The 19896-nt window shown below is 41.0% G+C and overlaps 1 protein-coding gene across 2 annotated transcripts in view; it reads left to right on the top strand.

The window, feature by feature from the left end:
• CHCHD6 (coiled-coil-helix-coiled-coil-helix domain containing 6) overlaps nt 1-19896 on the top strand; it is a 108993-nt gene that overhangs the window by 30182 nt on the left and 58915 nt on the right. The window contains exons 5-6 of one of the 2 annotated variants that reach the window (XM_054281042.1): nt 1464-1484; nt 6771-6854. In XM_054281042.1, the coding sequence (XP_054137017.1) occupies nt 1464-1484; nt 6771-6854 (105 nt within the window). The remainder of the gene's footprint in view (nt 1-1463; nt 1485-6770; nt 6855-19896) is intronic. The other variant, XM_054281043.1, reaches the window with a different exon arrangement.

The raw sequence follows: 19896 nt of genomic DNA, 5'->3' as shown, positions 1-19896 counted from the left end.
ATAATAGCAGGCACCATGAAGAGTGCTGTGTTCCTCCTGTCCATCTGCTGAGAATGGACAGACCTGTAATTGCTAAAATGTAAAAATGAAATTAAACTCATCTGTCCTGGCTGTAAAAATCATCAGGAAGAAAAATGTTATTCAAAGCAGGCTTTTGTCAAGATTGGTCAGTGATTACCAGTAAACACCTGTTGTGTATTGGTTTGTTTGGCCAAGGACTTGATGCTGCTATATCAAATCTATCTGCAGAAAGGGGGAATTGGCTCCCCTCAGTTCAAATGTAGATGTTCAGTTCCAACCCTCTAAGCTGGTGCAAAGGATGAGGATGGACGACACACATATCTCATAACACATCATCCCTCAGTTACATGAAACAGTCTCTGTGTGCCATTAAAATGATGACAGATCCCATAAAAACATTACCCTCCACTGTCTGCTCCCTCTGGCAGTGAACTATGACCAAGAGGAAAGTTCCTTGTGCCCTGTCAACTCCCCTCAAGTAAATAATCATAATGAAAAAGGGCCAGCCATTCTGAAGTTCCTGCTTAGCCAATGTGCTGCTGATTGAAGGTAGCCCTGAGAGGCAGGGAAGGCTTGCAGCCCTTGACAGCAAATGAGAGCTGTGCCTGCCTCATAAATGCCTTGGCTTCAAAAGGAGGTGGTTATGGGCATGAAATGTTTATCATCTTGTACTTGCCTTGCTGCTGCTGGCTTACTGTGTAAGTAAAAAGTAGTAACAAGTAAAGAAGAGGCAATACTGCAGTCTGTTTTATCTGCTTGTCTGCACACTTAAATAGGCTTGTGGGCAAAAGAAAAGGAGCAGGTGGAGGCAGCTTGGCTTTGACAGAGGTTTGGACTCTGCACTCAAGAGGTTTTCAGTTGCCTATGAAGGGGAATCTGGTTGGGAACCTGATCAGACAACTGGCTTTCTGTTAGGAATCACTCTGAAATTGCCCATGGCGGAAGATGACTTGCTATGTAGGTCAGCTTGTGCATTCAAAAATGTCCTTTAAAAGATTACTTGTTCTTAGCATGTAATTGGAAGCAGCACAGTTGTTGACCACCTCCTTTTGAGTCTGCCCAGCACTGGCACATTCACTGGTACACGTTGTGTATCAGCATCTCCAACACATGCAGCACCCTGCATGGCTCCCTGGAACTGGCTGCTTCCCAGCTTCCTTTGCTTAGCTCCCACCCTAAATGGGGGTCCTGCAGCAGGCTGTGGGGGCTTTGCTCTGGTTTTTGTTTAGGGGGTGCATGAGCTTTTGTTTTGCTTTTACAGCACAGTTCCCAACAGGGGACAGCACTGCATTGCTTACGATGCTTGTCATTTTAAAGGAACTTTTCTAAACTTGTCATCTTAAAAGCTATAGTGCACAGCAGCAGGCAGCCTCCAAAAATCACTGATTTCTCTTTTTCTTCTCTTTCCCTTCCTTTCTATCTTGTGCTGTCTTTATTCCAAGCCTGAGGATTTGGATGCCTGGGTAAGCTCTCTTTTTTGTCTGGATCTTGCTTATTCCAAGTGTCATGTTGTTACTGTGCATGTGCAGATTGTTATTGCTGAGCACAGATGCAGGATTTTATTTTCTGTCATTACATTTTAAAAGGTGTTCAGCTAGAAAATTGCATATTATTTCCTCCATAAAGATTTTCACTGGTTCCTTTTGTGTCGCTTACAGCTGCTGAAACCAAACTTGATCTGGTGATGTGTATTGTTGGCTATGAGAGTAGCAGAAACAGGAGGAAATGAAGGTTATACCTGTATTGCTTTTTAAGGCCACGAGTTGCATCTGGTTTCTAAAATAGAGCCTGGTCACCTGCCTTTAATAGAATGAAAGGTAGGACAAAAAGCCAGTGATTTTGTAGGCCCTGTGTCTGGAATAGTGATTGCAGACAGCTCCACAGTGATGGTGATATTTCTGCTGATGCCAGTGGAGGTTAAGTCAAGGCTCCCCCATGGCTACTTGCTTGGTACAAGCCTCCCTGTAAAGTTCTGCTATTCAGTCTTGGGTATGAAGTACACAAATTGCCTCTTACTATTTCAGTGTTGCCCTTTCAGCTCTGCCATTCCCTTTAGACTTGGCCAGGAACATGCCAGCTAGCTAATTTTGGAGTTAGCTCTGTTCCTCAGTGAATTTCTGTCAATTCCTTCTTCTCATCTTGGAGTCCTTAATAGCATTTGTTTTTCTCCCCTGCCACCTGGACTGCTACCAGGACTGGAAGAGACTTGGGAAAGCATGAGGTATTAGAATTTGCAGTTGTGAAATGTGGCAAGCTGAGGTGCCCAGCCAAAACATCTCTGCTGTGCTGCTGCAGAGATGTAACTGTACCTTTGGGGGAAGCTGATAGTTCTTCTCAGCAAAGACAGGATGATGTAGAAACTAGACATTTGATAGACTTGAGATCCTTTGCTTTATCCTTGTAGCTTATTTCCCTGTGTTGCTTCTGACTGATTATCTAGACATCATCTTGCTAGTTTGTGAGTGGTGGAAGTGCTTTGCCAAGAAGATAAATATTTTTGCAGTAATCTTGCCAAGTGCTGTGACTTGCTTTTAGGAAGTATTCATAGGCTGAGGTTTGGACCTTTCCTTCTAGCTTGAGTTGCCCTTTGTAGAGAGAGTTTTTGGGTTTTCTGTCCTCCAGGAGAGTCTTCCCAAATCCCAGAACCCAAACAGTATTGAGGAGAGAGACAGCCTGGTGGTAGCTGTCAGCTGTGGGCTGTTCTAACACTGGATTTTATTCCCAGGTGCCACATTCCTTACCATCATCTGACCCTGCCAATAAGCCTTTTTTTTTTTTTCCAAACAGATTTCCACCCTAGTTTTCATTTTTAACAAGGTGATGAGGTGGGACTGTGATTAAAAATAATAAAAATGTGGTAATACTTTGGGGTGCAACAAAGCCAAAGCTAATCTGGCAATGGTTATAGCTAGAGTGAAGCCCAGCTCTAGATCAGTTGCACAGTCTGATGTGTGGCATGTTAGTGTCAGCTCAGGACATGGCTAAGAGTGTCTGGTTTTGTTCATAGAGAATGAACCAATAATATTTCATTACCTCAATTAGGAGCTTGTAAAATATTTCTTTTGGCCTGTCTGTCAGCTAGCAGGCCAGTGCTTGAATCCTTTAGTTGTGCCAGTATATAATGTATAGCTTTAGAAATGTGCTTGCACTGTTTGTTTCTAAATGGGTTACTTGATAAAGGGAGAGAAAGAGGCAGAGGATCACATAACTCTGCCCTGGCTCTTTGTCACTGTTCAAGGCAGCACTGAGATAACCTGAAAAACCTTGGGCTGCAGAAAAAATGTGAAGATAAAGCAGAGGAAAAATTTGAAAGAACACCCAACCAGTCCATGGATCCATGCCCATGGAAGCTGTAGCAGCATGTTAGTAGTATGCCTTTGCTGTCCTTTTGTAAGAATATAATCCTTGTAAATTCTGACACCATCACAGGGGATTCTTGAGCATTTCTTGAATACGTCTTATATCTAGCTTTTGTACAGAGGGCAATGGCATACATATAAATATATCCCCTTTTCTAAGTTTTGGGTGCATTCCTTTGTTTTACAGCTGAGTATGCCCTTTCTTGCTGGTCGCTATTTTGGTTCTGTGTTCATACTTCTTAGACATCACACTACCTGTGTTCTACACATCCTAGATGTCATCTCTGGCCTTTGGTCACCTCTTGCACAGTATGTTCAAGTTCCAGCATAATTGTGCAGCTTGGAAGTGAAATGCAGCTTTCTAATATCTGATTTTCAAATCAGTGTGTTATCATGCATGTTTTCCCTTCTCCTTCCTTTTAATTCTAAAGGCCTTTTTTCAAAAAGTCTAGTGATACTTTGTTTAGCACTTGCAATCTCAATCCCCTGTGAAATTGTAATCATAGCAGCCAGTTCTGTCTGGGACATCACAGGCTTCTAACTTCAGGTAGGGAATAAGCAGCAGGACTAGGGGAACTCTTAATAAATATCCTATATTCGTTCAAAATGTCCCTAGTTGCCTAACCCAGTTTGGAACAGTGAATATTTCAGATGACACATGCTCTACTATACCGTTTGTACTTCAAACATCATCATAAAGTGCACTAAAGTTTTTAGTAATAACAGCTGGGGATAGAGGGAAACAGAAAGCAACTTTGAAGCAGATCTGTCACAAAAAGAGTGTTTCTCTGCATACTTCAATGCACCGAAACAGCAGCAGATCTTGAAAACAGGCAAGGCATTGAAAATATGTTTGTGTTGCAAGTATGAGGTTTCTCTGTAACCTCTAGTTCATCATGCATTATGGGTGATAAGTAGGACAATGGGGGATAATATGGGAGAAATTACTTTGCGGGAAGAATGGGGAGTACTCTGAGGTTACAGTCTGCAGTTAGGAGATCCAGTTTTGGTTCTTTGACCTCAGTTTTGCAAGACCCTGGGGAAGTGACTAACAGAATGCCTGTGTGCATGGCTGTGGAGGCATTATTCACTGCCAGCTCCAGTGAGGTCAGCTTGGCAGTCCAGGGTTGTCATTGTGCAGAGCAGTGCACTTCTAACGTGTCTGCATCTCAGCACCCTTCTTAAGAGATCAGGTGTTTGGTTTGTGTTCCCTTCCAGAGAAGTTATAAATATAAATGTGTTGGATTTCTTGTGCATGATGTCAGGCAAAGTCACAGGTTGGAAAGTTGAGTGAGCGTGTGGGTTTGGGATCCATGTATTGCCAGAAACAGAATAAAGCCTCTTGAGCACTAGTATTGTTACATTATTGATTTTGTACTTCCATAATATCCACCATCCCTGGAGACTAGCACAAATACATAATTATCTAGATTAAACAGAAACTTTCTTGTGTTTATAAGAATTTATTGTTTGACTCTCTTTTGTTTCTTTTTTTCATCCATCGTATGGTACAGCTTCCATCTGAATCATGCAGAGGGGTCAGTAGTGTCTTACTCTTCTTTCTCTTCCTTACTTATTTTCCTCTTAAGGAAATACAAGTCACTTGTGGAGTAATCTGATTTTATAAGTGTTAGGCAGAAAACCTGCAGGAGAATTGGGTTCTTTTGGTCATCCACCAGACCACCCCACCTTACATCTGTTTCATTTTATTTGAAATTGCTTAGGTCTTTTCTGTGTAGAAGATTGGCTCAGAGGACCAGCTGTGGTTCTCCTACCAGAAAATGGTTATAGTTCTGGCACTTATAGAGTACCCATTGGTGCCCCTATTGTTGCTGTGATATCTCTTTTGTCAGGCTGCATGTGTGGGGCAGCTCATTCTCATCCCTCTCCCCATCCTGTTCCAGCAGGTGGGAAGTAGTATAGCAGCCATAGGTTAAAGCACAGCCAGAGATTTTGCTTTTAATCAAATGCCTTTGAGACAGAGAAGATTTAGTTATGAGTCTCTACTGCTTGGCCCTGTTTTCTGGGATAACAAACATGAAAACCAAAATATTTCTTTAAAAACAAACAAAGAAACCCACATCACTACCACACCCCTAGAATCTTCCTATTTCATATAAGCCTTTTTTTGCTTGCTTATCAACCACCCTCACTGCCTAGATTAAAATCTCTTCTAAGCCCTATTATACCACTGTATTTCCATCAGCAGGGGAGCAGAAAGAAGGACATGCACAGCAACTTGCTTTCAGATGTAATTTTTCTCGTTAGCAATGGCTTTTGGCCGTAAAATGACAGGTCTGAGCCCACGGGGATATTTCTGTCCCAGCTGCTTAATCACGTTGGACCAGCATTTTCTGTGGTTGTGCCATCATTAGAAGTTAAGAGAATGTTGCTGGGATGCTATGGCCTGGCAGGGTTTGTGTCCATGTTAAGCAGGCTAATCATTCTGGTTTTGAAAGGTCTTCTGCCTGCTGCTAACTTCCATGGCCCCAGAGATTTTGAGGTGGGATGGGGGATGTGGAAAAACTGCCATCTTTTCTTGCTATTGCTGCTTGTTATTTTTAAACTTGAAAAGTTGGATTCAGTTCCATCAATGTCATGTTTTCTTAATACTAGTTCAGTTTAGGGGTGGGAATATAATTAAGCGGTGCTGGCTGTAAGGAGCTAGAAGGCTACAGCTGTTGCTGTGCCCACACAGACTTTTTTAATTGAGCACTGTTTAGCTGATGAGTACCAGATTTACTGTTTTGATAGTGCCATGCTTTTAATTTGTAAGATAGAAGAGAAATTCTTTGACAGCCATCTTCCCTCTTGCAGCACCAGCCAGAGGAACTCTGAGGGTACTGATGGGGAATGCACAGAGAGCATGTGGAGAGGGTACTTAATTATCTGGATAGTCCTGTGTATGTCTGTTGTAGGGAAGTATTTAATCCTTAGAAGCTTTTGGACACTCCAAGGGGCAAGGGTTTATAAAGAGGAGGATTTGAGGGGATTTGGTTGGTTTTTTTTAAGGTAAGGGGAAGAACATTTGAGTAATGACTGTCATGATTCATGGAAAAACAGACATGGATAAGATGGAGTTCTGAAAAAGGGAATGGGAAAATGTCACCTTTCTATTATTACATGTTTTCATTTAATAAGAAGTGCAAAACCAAGGGTTTGAGTTTGAGTAGGATGCCAATAAGAGCATTTCAAATGCTGGGGGATAACCCAAAAGAAGCTACAATTCTCAAGGTTTGTACTTCCACTGAGGGGGATCCCGTGCATGAGTCCTGAGCAGAGATTATTTTTTTTAGTCCCTTTTAGTCTGCATCTCATGTGTTTTCCTTGCACTACATTGTTTATTATTAATTTCTTCTTCTCCTGCTGCTGTTTTGTTGTCCCTGCCAGGCTGTGGAGCTGCAAGGCTGGGAGGCAAACCTGAGGCGACAAGAGGCCTTCTACCAAGAGCAGCTGGCCCGCATTGAGAGGAAGGTAAGGCTGCGTTGTCTTCATTTCTGGCCCCTGCAAGGGTAGGACTCAGATCTGTGTGGATCCAAAAGGTGCAGAACCAAAATGTGTTGTGCTGCAGCCTGGAACTGTCAGCTGACAGTATCCTATCTGCCCCCCAACCCTTATGTAAGTGGTGAAAAAGCTGTACAAATCTTTTGAGCAATTTGTGTTTGAAAGATAAAGGTTTTTTTAACTGGATGATTTTAAAAAAGGATTTCTGGTAGTTCAAACTCTATTATCTTTTTTACCATGGGATTTAGGTGAAAGCTAAATTGAAAAAAACAAACAAGTGTCCTGGTTTTTATTCCTTTTGTTAAAAATCCTTTCCTTAATAAAAAAAAATAATCAACCACCGCAACATAAATTTTGCTGTAAATATGAATTAAAGTTGTATTAACAATTTTTCTCTAGGGAGCCAAACAGTTCAAAGAGTGGTGCTGCAGTACACTGCCTGCTTCTTGTTGGATAAGCCTTTGAAATAAACATGATTTAAAGAGACACTGTCAAGCATCTTTTAAGCCTGAAATGACCTTTGAAAATCCATTTAGGGATTTGAATCTCTCCCCTAAACGTGGGATTTGCTTCTCTGTTTAATTGTTTACCATGATGAGTTTTTAAAAATTGATGCCATAAAAATAGGAGCAGCCATGCTGTTCCTTATGAACTAATGTGTTCTTCACTTCCTGGCAAAATGAAATAATGTTATAAGTAGTCTTTATTTTTTAATAAATGTGGAGAATAATCTTCTCCAATTTGAAGCAATTAGACCTCCTGACAGGGAGTTGCATACATTCGACTTGTAGTTGTGTTATGTGACTAAAAAGAAGTGCAAACAATGAAAAGAGTGGGTTGTAAAGAGACCGGGAAATCAATCAGTTTTACTACCAATATGTAGCAGGATGGTGAGTATGGAACATGGGAAAATTGTAGATTATAGAAACGGTGGGGAGCTGTTGGCATATCTATTCCTCTTTTCATTCCCTCCTACTGTATGACTGTCCATGCTGCATTTTTTGAGCCATCAGTGGTAAAACATGCCTGTGAGCAAATTCACACGGTACAATTTTGCAACACTTTAATCTGTACAATTCATTAAAAATAAACTATTAAAACTACCACTCAGTGTTGCATTTGTATTTTAAATTCTATTTCTAGATAATGGGGATTGTTCAGTGAAATTGCAAACAATCTAGCAGCTATCGTTCTAATTATCACAGTTGTCCATATGTTCGTACGCAAGGGGAATTTTTGCAATTTCTTGATCCCATGCTGTTTGCTTCTATTATGTTCTTCTCTCCAGATCTGGTTTCGTGAAGCGGAAATTACAGGGGAAACCTGTGAGCCTGTCCTTTATGGACAGTGGAGTGGGGAGAAGTCTGTGTCCAGGCTGCATTGTCCTCTTTTTGAAATCTTTTGTTGTCGTTTGTGTTTTCAAGTCCACGTCCCTTGCTACAGGGACACCTTTATAAACATCATGATGGGTATTTTAGTGTGGGATCTTCTTGGGGGAGTAGGGTGAGCTGCCCATAGTTTCTCTGTAGCTCTGCAGCTTGAATAGGACTGTCTTCTAGTTGTTATGTGTACAAAAGCAAATAGATAAAAAGAACAGGTTTTCTTTCCTCTCTTGAAACACTGGATAGTTTCTGACCCTTAAAAACTAGCATTTTGCTGGTAATAAAATAGAAGAATGCCTCCAACCGTTAGTCTGGATTGGAGTGGGAGGTGGTGGGGGCTAGAAGGGAAAGGAGAGAAATGTACTTGAAACAGTGTAATAAAGCTTAATTGTATTAGTTTTGAAAAAGGTTTTTGATCTTCTCTGAGGATAATTTTATTCCTATAATGGTTGGAAAGATGGAAAATGCAGCACAGAACAATCTTTTTTATTAGCTGTTGCTTTTATATAATTCTGCTTTTATTTGTTGAATACACGCAGACCTTGACATTTATTTATATATTTTTTCCTTCCGCTGTGCTAAAGCTTTCCAACACAGGCTTAGATATATTTTTGTATATCTGTGTATGTGTATGTCAATATTAGAAAAAAGCTCTCAGTAAGGGGATGGTGGGAGAGAGCTCTGAAATAGAAATTTGCTTTCTCTGCTGTTTTAAAAGGAAATAGTCACTTGAAGTGTGGTCACTGGTAGTTCAGAGGTGTTTGGCTGGGAGTGAATGAATATGGCTCAGTGTGGAGTTAGCAAGCTGAAATTTCTCCTTCTGAGGATCAGGCTATCAGGAATTCCCCTCTCTCCTCCCCTGCTGTGCCCAGGTTGGTTTTGTCCCCACTTCTGCATGATAACAGGATTCAGCAGTAGGAGATTTAAAGATTTGTTTTTGAAGGATGTTTTGAACTATTGATGTTAAAAACTCAGTACCTTCCCAGTAGGATGCTAGGAGTAATTGTGTTACATACTCCTTACAACAGAAGAGCTGCTCAGTGAATCAAACACAGAGACTATCCTGTTTCCTCTGACAGTGGTCAGTTTGTAAAGGCTTTGAAGGAAGGAAAAAAAACATGACCAAAACAAAGTGACAAAAAAAACTTTTGGAGAGCAGCTTTGAGAAGAGCCTTGCTAAATGTTGTCAGTTGGAGGCAGACACTTGCCCTGCTGCACAAGAGTTTATTTTCATTCAGTATTTTTATTCATTGAAAGTTGATTTAGTGCCATTGTTCTTCTGTGCATCTCAGGCATTTTTCCTGTAGTCCTGTTTAGCTCTGTGCCTCCAACATCATGTGGCAGTGTGTGCCACAGGTTAACTTATATACTCTATAAATTCTCTGTTATCAGTTTCAAGTATTTTTTGCATTTAATATCCTTTATGTGAAAGAGATAAAAGAAATCCTCCTCATTATTCATTATCTGCAGACTTCTTTTCCCTCTTTTACCTTTCCATTAAACTGTGCAGTCCTTACCTTTTCAGCCTCTGCTTGTGTGAATGATTTTTTCCAGGTTTCTCATTCTACTTGTTTGTCTTTTGGCTCTTTCCCCCTAGCAGCTCTGTCTTTGAGATGTATTGACCAGAATTGAACTCAGTAGTTCTCTTGAATGCAGCAGATTGTGTGAATACATTATCCTTTTATTTGGTAATCTTTGAAAGAGTACTGTAATCTACTGGACAGAGCACAGAATTGGAAGGAAAAACCTGCTCATTTTCTAATAGCCGTTTCTCTTTTGGGAGTTGGAAACAATTATTTAGTCCATCTATCTCAGTTATTCCATCTATGTGATGGAATAGCTTATAATGGGAGGGCAAAGTGTTGTGAAACAGTAAAGCTATAAAAATGCTAAAAAGGCTTTGCCTTTAGTTTTGCATGAGGTGAACTATAGGTGTACCTTATTTCAAACAGATCTTGAGAAACTCAGTTTCTCCAGACAGTCTTATTAAAATTTTCACGGGAAAAGGCATGTATGAAAAAATGATTGCAGTATTTCAGCTCTTGGGGTTTTCCCTGCATCTTCTACTGAAGCAGTGGGAGAAATGAGACAATGAGTGCAGCAGTTCTGTGTCACAGTGAGGATCCATCTAGTTCAGTGTGCTGCTCCTGCCTGTGACTGAATGTCCAGGGATAACTGTAAGAACTGAACTGATGGGAAAAGAGGCTGTGGAGTCTTCTTCACTGGAGACAGTCAGGGAGTATCTGGACACAATCCTGTGCCTTGTGCTCTGAAATGACCCTGCTTGAACAGGGAGGTGTGGGACCACGTGCCCCATTATGGTCCCTTCCAACCTGACCCATTCTGTGATCAAAGCAAGGTTATGGGGTATTTGCCCCAAATGCTTTGACCATCCTGGCCAGTCATTTTTGGAACTTCTCCTCACGTGTTTAATGCTCAGAGGGCTGTGAACCAGGACTGTGTGCACAGCGCTCGGGATGCGGGGGGACCCTGAGCGTGTGTGGCAGCTGTGTCAGAATCACTGTTTGGTTCTCTGTTTCTTTGTAGTGCCTGACACTTGATTTGCACTTCTGACTTGTGTTGAGCAAATGCCACACACTGCTGCTACTGGCAGCATTCCTCTGTTTTGAGTGCAGACTTGAATATATACAGTGGGTGTACTGGGATTAAGGCAATGTTGGGATTAGTTGCTGGGAATATTCTTCCCTCTGCACCCTTCATTGTCAGTTTTTCAGGGGCTGTGTGTGTGGGAAGGGGTGGTGGGCTTTGTTCTGCCTGCAGTGTGGTGCATGCTTCTTAGAGATTATTTTAATCAAATTTTGTTGAACAAATTCCTTGCAGAGGATCATTACACCAGTAAAACCCTTCATCTTCCTCACTTTAACTCTGATAGTGTGTTGTAGTTATGTGTTTCTGTCTCTTGGGTCACATGTATGTTTATGTTTTGAGGTGCCTGAAATATTTTGGTAGTCAGGAAGATGAGAGGGAAAAGCTCCTTTGAAATGACTGTTTCTTGTATGACTGGGTGTGATTGCAGAGTTGGAGCTGGTGGTACAGACATTCCATTCCACACCTGTGTTTCCAATGTGACTGTTTCATCTCCAATAAGTAATCCAGTAATGAGACCTGGCTAATTTATTATAAGTGGTTAAACTTCTAACTCTGACTTGTTCCAGTAATTTTACACCTCATCCATGTAATTTGAATTATTTCATAAAATGTGTGTCTTCTCTTAACTGTTTTGAATGAGGTTTTGTACTGTAGTGTTCCTCTGGGTAGAAAGAATGAGAGTTAGACTAATAATCTGTAGGGAGAACCTGAGACACACTCAATTTGAGAAGCTCAAGATGATGTTTTTTCATGCATTTATTTGTTACTGAGAAGCAGGGAGGGAGATGGAGGCAGGTTGTTGTAAATAGGTACCATATATACTGCTCAGAACTGGGATTTTTATTAGGGATTCTGTCTATTCTTTCTCCAAGTAGTAGAAAGGTCCTTAAAATATTGTAAGAAAGAAGTGCAGTCTCTCCTGGAACCCTTCAGATGCCAGGAGATTTCACTTAGCATATTAGTTGTATACTTTCTCTCAAGTAAATATTTGTTTTACTCCTTTTGCTGTTTGGCCTCTTGCTGAGTTTAACCTGACAAAAGCTAAGGAGTGCTGCACTACAACAAAAACATGGGCAGCACTTTGGAGTGGTGTAAAACAGCAGAGAAAGGCTGAAGGTAATCTTGGAAGATAAAGTGAAACTCCTTGCTGTAGATGATGCCTCCTCTTTGTTTGGATTTTCCTAAGCTCCAGCTCCCACGTTATCTCTTGTTAGGCGGCTGTGGACTGCTGTGAGCACTGGCTGCATTAATATGCAACGTTTTTCTGCTTGTAGTTTTTCAGAGCAGTAAGTAGCACAAGAGGTATTCATAAGCTGTACAGTATTTGTGCAAGTGGGAAAGGAATGCATTGAATACATACCTTTTTTATTAATAAGGTTGACTGCACCTTTTTCTCTGCTTGACTTCACAAATCTTGTAATTTTGTGTGTGGCATTCATCTTGTTTGGTTTGTTTAAATTAATCTCTTTTTGCCCTTGTACTTCCCGTTTAATTCATGTTTGTAAAGCATTTAGGATATGTAAAGAATGGGAGGCAAAGTTATTTTTGTTTGTTATTCCTATTGGCCTTGGTACTTCTTCTTGGAGCTGTCTCCCAATTTAGTGTCCCAAGGTCACCCCTACATGCAAGTCCACTGTCATTTTTGGTTTATGGCTGGTGACTTGTCTCAATATAAATTTCTGCAGAAAGAAGTGATAGAAGCCTGAACAAAAAAGCCTTCCAGAACAATACATTCATGTTGGATCTTCATCATCAATTTAAAACAAACTCTGTGGGGCTGCACAAATTGATGTCACCTGGTAAAGGTGGGGAGGGATTTCTGTTGAAGGGGATGAGAAATCCATTCCTTGAGTTGGATGCCAGGCTTGTGTATCCACAAGACCTAGGGATCACTTGCCTACCTTTGAAAAAACAAGCTATGTTCAGGTGTTATCTCCAGCCAAACCCTCTGCCCTCTCAGTGGGACTTAAAGATTCCGTGCCTTTTGATAAATGAGTTGATATGTCCTGGCAGGTGTCACTGACACCATTTGCTTTCTCCTGTAATGTCTTGGGGCTGTGTGTGAGCTATTGCCATGTGTGTAAGGGCTGCTTTGTTTGCCTCTAGTTACAATCTTGCTCTAGCCAGTGCTGTGGGTACCTGGAGGAAGAACAGCTAGTGTGAAATGAACTTCTGGTCTCAAAAAATGTGTTTCCCTTTCAGAAGAATTTCTTGTCCCCATCTCCATAATTGAACCTTAAAATATTCTTTAGAATTTCATTTTCGTTTCTTATCCAATTTGTTCAGTTCTCTGTTCATCCCCAGCCCTTCCTGCAAACCCTTCCTCTCACAAACCCACCAATGCTTTCTTTGAATTTTCAACATCTATGATGCAAAAAGCATTTTGCCTTTCAAGCCAGTAGACCAGTACAGCAAAGCACCCAGTTCATCAAACTGTTGATTTAATCTTCTGAGCCCAAGAATAATCCCCAGTGTCATTTTCTGAAATAGGTTGACAAGATCCATCCTAATCATTCAGATACTTCCAGTTGCTCAGGTTGCCTGTCTGTGGCTGCTGCTCTCAGGTGCCAGTGGCTCTTATCAGTCTCCCAGGGCCCAGCCTTTGATGTTTAGAGAATGGAAGATCCTGTCCTGTGTGTGAATTAAATTTCTGAATGGGAACAAACTGAATCTGAAATCATCATCTGAACCAGTTCCAACCTTCCATCCTCTTCTCCTTTTCACTTGTTCTCAGCCATTAAATGTCATGCTGGGGTAAGAGCGTGACAGGGAGGGCAGCATCCCTGATTTCTGCTGTCTGCAGGCATCCATTAGGGCTGAAGAGCATCTTTAGAGGAGGCTAATGCTCCTTGTAGTCTCCCTGTCTGCAGGGACAGGTTCTTTCCTTGATGCTGGTGGCCAACACACAAACTGATTTCCAGTACCTTGTGCTCAATTCACCCATTTAATGGCTTTTTTGCTGAAAGCTTGTGATGTTTAGTAGTTAATATACCTCAGTACACAGCTTTTAGAGATCAGATAAATTGATTGGTAATTTGATGAACTCAAAGAACATCTATAATAGGGTAACTAAAATGTGTTAGATGTCAGCACAGCCTCTCTGCCTTCTCTGCAGTGTGTATGTTCTCCCTTCAATATGTGTTGACTGCTGTACAGTACATTACATCAAATTACAAGCAGCCTCTATGCAAACAGCAGCTAAGTGTTTGCTTCCTCTTCAGCCTGCAGGTTTAGTGCAGAGATGCCTTTGCAGTCTGTGTGCTGAAGGGTGAACTGTCAGAGCCTTACGGTGATTTTGTTTCCCTGGCATTTAGAGTATCTCTGCAGAGGGAGAGAATGATGCTTATGGGCTGCTTCATCTTGGAGGAATCCATCCTCAGGCTCGACTTGTGAAATAAATGTGGCAATGTGTGGTTTGAACTTAGTGTCTTAACACTGAATTTAGCAGCTGAATTTAGATAACAATCTGGTATCTGGTCTCATCAGTGTATCACTATGAAGACTTGTTAAAGGCAGAACAAAAAGACCTGGAATGTGATCTTGTCTCTTTGTTAGAACTCAACACTGGAGCATTTGTCAAGTCTAGTCCAAAAAGAGCAAAACAAGAGATTCTTTTGTCTTACTTCTGAGAGCTTTCCCCATTATCTAATATTTCTGATATCCTACCTTGGCATTTTTTATTCAACCCAATTTTCCCTTAATTTCATTCATTTTCTCATTGCCTAATAGTTTAAATTTCTGATTCCTCCCTCTTTGTGCTGTTTACATGCTTGTCTATAAGCAGAATTGGTATTTATAAATATGTGTTTGTATATTTATATAGATAACACTGTTACAAATAAAAGCAGTGCTACTTTTCTAATGGAAAGCAGCACTTGCACACACCCCCCCTCTGTCTCTCAGCTGTTTTTACTGAGATGCAGTTGTACCTCAACAGCAACTACATCACCCTGCTGCAATAAATACCAGTGCTGCCTGTTATTTCCGTGTAATTCACCAACCAGTGTACAATTAATTTCAGGCCCTGTTATTGCACTATTGGCTATTTTATGAAGCTGTAGAGAGTTAGCAGAGTGAATTGATTAAATGTGTTCCAGACCTTAGGCTGGATTCAGTGTGTCTGCTGGGATTTCGATGATTGAAGCTTGTGCTTCTCTTGGGATATTCCGGATTTAGACTTAGTCTTGGAAATCGGTTCAGGTAGACAAAACTTCCCTGTGTGTGGAATTCACTTGCATAAGAGCCTGACTTTGGGGAATCTGAGATTTCTATTTCAGCTCACAGTGGTCCTTCCACATGTGGCAGGAAAAAGGCATTACTATTGTGACTTAAAAATAAAGCCAACAGTGGGATTCGTTTTGAAAAGGTCCTTAAAATTATGGCTCTGCCCTTACAGAATATGCTGTCATCATGTTAATGGAAAATATGGCTAATAATTACTCTATAAATTGACTCCCTGGAAGATCTCAAATTTGTGCTGAATTAAGTAGTCCAAAGATCAGACTTTAGAAAGGAACTACTCCATATTTACAGCGGCTGTACCTTCTGAAGTGTTTAGTAGTTTACTGTGGGTGTGTTAAATACATGTTTCATGACAGCCTGGGGCCACTTCTCTGAAGGTTTTTTCCCCATCTGCCAGTCATTTTAAAGAAACATAAATAAAAGAGCTACTCCAATTTCTTGAACATATAATGCACGTTCCCCAGAGACCAGGGTGACTCAGAAGTAGCTTGTAAATAACATGTTCAATGTTTTTAAATAGATATGTACCATCAGGCTCACAGTGAGGTCTTCAGCCACTGAAAACTTGCTTTGCCTGTCACAGAATCTCCTGGTTTCATGAAGATGAGGGGTGGATTTTTGTTTGTTTGGTTTTGGGGTTAATTGGTGGTTTGCCCAAGCCACAGTTTGCCATTAAACACCTTGGCTTAAATGAAGATTTCCTGGCTCACCCATTTGCATTTTAGCCTCATTGTAAATAAATATAAAATAATGGCTAATTTTGTTTTGTTTTAGTTAAAAACAGTAAACATACATCTCATATGCAGTATAACTATGTGAGAGTTGTACCTCACAAATGTGGAAAGGAGATTGCCCTGGTAGGTGTTCAGCAGTGGAGTGGCCAGCAGGTAAAAGATGTTGCCCTGCACAGAGGACAGCAGCAGTGAGGAGTGGCCACAGAGCCAGGACATGCTGAGAGGCTGCTGAATCTGTGCCCATCTCCAAGAGGCCACAGAGGAGCAAGGATGGGAGAAGAAAATGTGGGAGCTGAGATAAAGCTCTAAGCCTCAGGTTTGAGGAGACTTGTAATAACTAGGTTATTTTATGAGAAGAGCTAGCTTTTCTTTTCCTTCCCAATTACTGCGTTTCGGGTCTTTTAATAAGAAAACCAGCTTAATTCCTTCTCCTTTCTTCTGCCTCCCCATTCTTCTGAACAGAAGCCAAATTTTTTCTTTCATAATTTCAAGCTGCAAGGTTGCTTTGAGCTTGCACGCCTGGGTCAATTGAGGAGTGCCTGGGTTGTGGATTTTTTTTTTCCCCAGAGATGTCTCATGATGTACTGGGCAGTACACAGAAATCATCTTAATTTGCCCTGACATGCAGCAAGCTTTGAACTGGCTGGACTGTGGTTCTTGATCAGAGAAGACGACTCATATGGGCGTGTAAAAATGCTGTATTGTGTGTCTGTCTGTGCATGGATATGCATTTTTTTAACCTCATTTTTCATAATAGTTATGTATACCACAGAATTTCCTTTGGCTGTTTAGGGAATTAAATGTAGTGCGTGAGACCTCTCACCTTTAGGTCATTTGTTGAGATGCAGCAGCAAAAAGCCATTATGCCTGATGGTTAATCACTCATTCATGTGGCACTGAGGTAACTCTTTCTGCAGCTAGAGACAAGGGTTTGTTGCAGGAAGAACAAAAAAAATCCCCCATAATAGTGTCCTAACTGTTGATTTCTGTGAGAGCATCCCAGGGAGGAACACAGCATTTGTCCTTGCTGGCTGAAAACAGAACAGTGCTGGGTTTTAAGTTTGTGTGTTCGTTTTTTCTGTGGAGAGAGGATTTACCTCCAGGTCTGAAGTGTTTGTGGTGTTTGTTTTTATTCCCTCCTGTTGTTCCCCAGCAAAAGCATAAATCTGTCCCTTCTTTGTGTTCCTGTTGTCTTGAGCTCAAGCTGTCTCTAGTTGAAGAGCTTGAATTTTTTTGCTTGGTCTTGTCCAGATATAGATGAAATACTGATATATTTTTTTTCGTGAGCCTGAAAAAATATCCAGTTATAAAAACCACTGTTTCCCCAGCCTCTTTTTCTTACAAAGTTTATCAGCTACAGCAACAAGCCCCTGATAATTAGGATGCTTATACCAAAATGTTTCTTCTGGAACTTTAAGCCTACCTATATTTCCTTTTCATTTAATGCCAAGTTCAAGGTCTGTTGTTGCTTGTATGTAGTAATCCTTACTGTCAGACTGTGTTTAGAGATTAAATTCTGAGTAGATTAGCTTGCACCTATGAATGTGTGGTACACTGTGCATGTGACATTCTTCCATTTATGTTCCTGAGAAGCCTTGGCAGCAAGACATCGTGAGATTTTTCAGGTTTAATGTTAATAAGTAATTATTCCTATTATTGTTTAATAGGCTAAAAGTGAGACCTGCCTTGTTGCCTTTCCCGCACCTGGATTCTGTAAATTCCATAACTGAGCTGGTGGTGCCCAAAAGCTCTGTGAGGCCAGGGGTGACATCCTGCCCCAGGGCTGTGTCCAGTGGTCCCTGCCAGAGATGGGAATGAAGGAGTTGTGTGGCTGCTTGCTCTCTGTGGGTGTTGGATTTTCATGCTAATGTTTTCAGCTTAATAGGCCTGCCGTGAAAGTGCCTCTCTCCATTGGTTGGAGCTCTGTGGTCCTTCTGGGCTCCTCTTTGGAGCCTTCCCTCTTTGCCAGCTGCACTAAAAAACAGGTGAAAGAGAAGATTGCTAAAAGCAGAGAGAATGAGACTGTCAAATGATGGAGATTGCTTACAAATATTTTCTGATTCCTTTCTTATCCCGTCTGCCATCCTTTCTCCTTTGTCCTCCTTGTGTTTTATTTTTATCTTAGGATAAACATCTCATTTATTTTCTGTTTCCTGTGTGCTGAATGTCAATCTTTTGAATGGTAAAATATATATAAAAAGATACTAGTATTCCTTTCTCTGGAATAACTGATGCCTTGCAGGGCAAACTAGAGATTATGTGACAGTGATATTGTAAAGGCAGGCCAAAGGAATCTGTGTTAATCCATTTTCTTTTTCTTGTTGTCCATGTTTCATTTTATATTTTATTTTCCTTTCTAATTAATAATCAATATTTCTTTGTAGAAATATTTTAATAACTTTTTTTTTTTGCCACCTGTAAAATACATTGTTGCTTTATAATGTTTGTCCAACTATCACTAATAAGGGAGAATGACATAAAGTCATCCTTTGTAATACTATTTTTGAACTGTGGAGCTGGGGACTTTTTCCAGGTATTCATTAACTGAGGTTTCTAGCTCACTGGAAGATAAGTGAACATTGTCCCCATTTTAAAAGTGAGACCTTAATGCTTTAGGTTAGTATTTTCTATAATAGCTTTTTTCTCTTCACTTTTTGGTTATCTGGGTATGGTGTATTTCTTCAGATGTGCTGATTACCCATAAGTTGAGCTTGAAGTTTTGAATAATGAGCTCCTGAGCATCTCCAGACAGAGCCATGAGCCAGCAGGCACTTCTGAAAGTGTGGATTTGTCTGTGTCATTAACCGTGTACAGTGACCTGTGAAGTCCTAGCAGTCTTTTTGGCTGTAATCATTAAACCAGCCTCTCCTACAGGATAAAATGGGAAGAGAGCCTGCAAGCACAGTGAGAGAACCTTGACTGAAAATACAAATATCTTCAGAAAATGCTCTGGGAGTAATAGTAATAAAGAAAAAGTACAGTGGCAAAATAAATTGCTGCTGATACAATTTTTCTTCCTCTCTCAAGTTTGCCTCTAGTATGGCAGATTTTCTCCCTTCGATAAATAAATGCAAAGATGGGAATTGCTGCCAAAAACTGTCACATTTCTGGAACTTTCAGCCCCTGATTATTCACATTAAGCCTCTCCCCCCACCCCCCAGCAGTACAGTATTCTGAATATGTACACCCACCATTCTGTCAGATCCGTGCAGTCTGTGTCTGGTTCATCTTCTGTGTCTTTGATGTGCTCCATAACGTAGGCAAAGAGAGGTCTGATAGTCTCTCTAAAAACCTGACAGTTTGTGTGACAATCTGTCCACGAATCCACAGGCTCCTTGTCAACCAAATGAGCCTTTGAATATCAGAGGTTCAGAACAGCGCTTGCAGCATTGCATATGCACCAAGGGGAGAGTACAACAGGCTTCCTTGTAACCTGAGAGATGTCTGCCTTTCCCTTAATCATTCCAGGGACATCTCATCATTGCTTGTTGGCTGGTTCTCAGCCCCGCACATGTCGGGGTTATTTAGCAAAGCTTGATTTACTGGGAACTGCACGTGGAGAATAATTTGTAGTTGGGAGTAGAGGAAAAACCCCGGGAGGGGGTGGAACTTCCAGGCTTCGGCTTACTTCTGTTTTTCAGCGTTTTTTTGTTTGTTTCTTATAGTGACTCTCTTCCCTGCAGTTCCTTTACCCATGCAAATGTATGGATGTGATGCATTTTATTCAGTATTCTCCAGTTCTCTTGTACATCCTTTTTCCTTGTGTTCCTCTATTCTGCCTTTTTCTGGGAACACAATGTACTGCATTCCTTAGCTACCTGTTGTGTAAAAGGATGGGGTCATGAATTTAACTCAGCTTTTTTTTTTTCAATTGGGACAGGAACTGTTAACTGGGCCAGCTGCTGCAGTTTATAAATGGGACTTTGGGATATTCTCAGCAGAGAGATGGAAGTTTTAGCTGCAGCATGACTGTCCGAGGTGGTGGGAGTTTTGTTGGAGGCTCTGTCAAATACCAGCTTTGGCACGATGGTAAAATCTTAGCTA

This window comes from Melozone crissalis, unplaced genomic scaffold (assembly GCF_028551555.1).
Source record: "Melozone crissalis strain CALT ecotype California unplaced genomic scaffold, PUWL_Pcris_2 ptg000029l_1, whole genome shotgun sequence".
NCBI lineage: Eukaryota > Metazoa > Chordata > Aves > Passeriformes > Passerellidae > Melozone > Melozone crissalis.
This window is presented reverse-complemented; position numbering and strand designations above follow the sequence as displayed.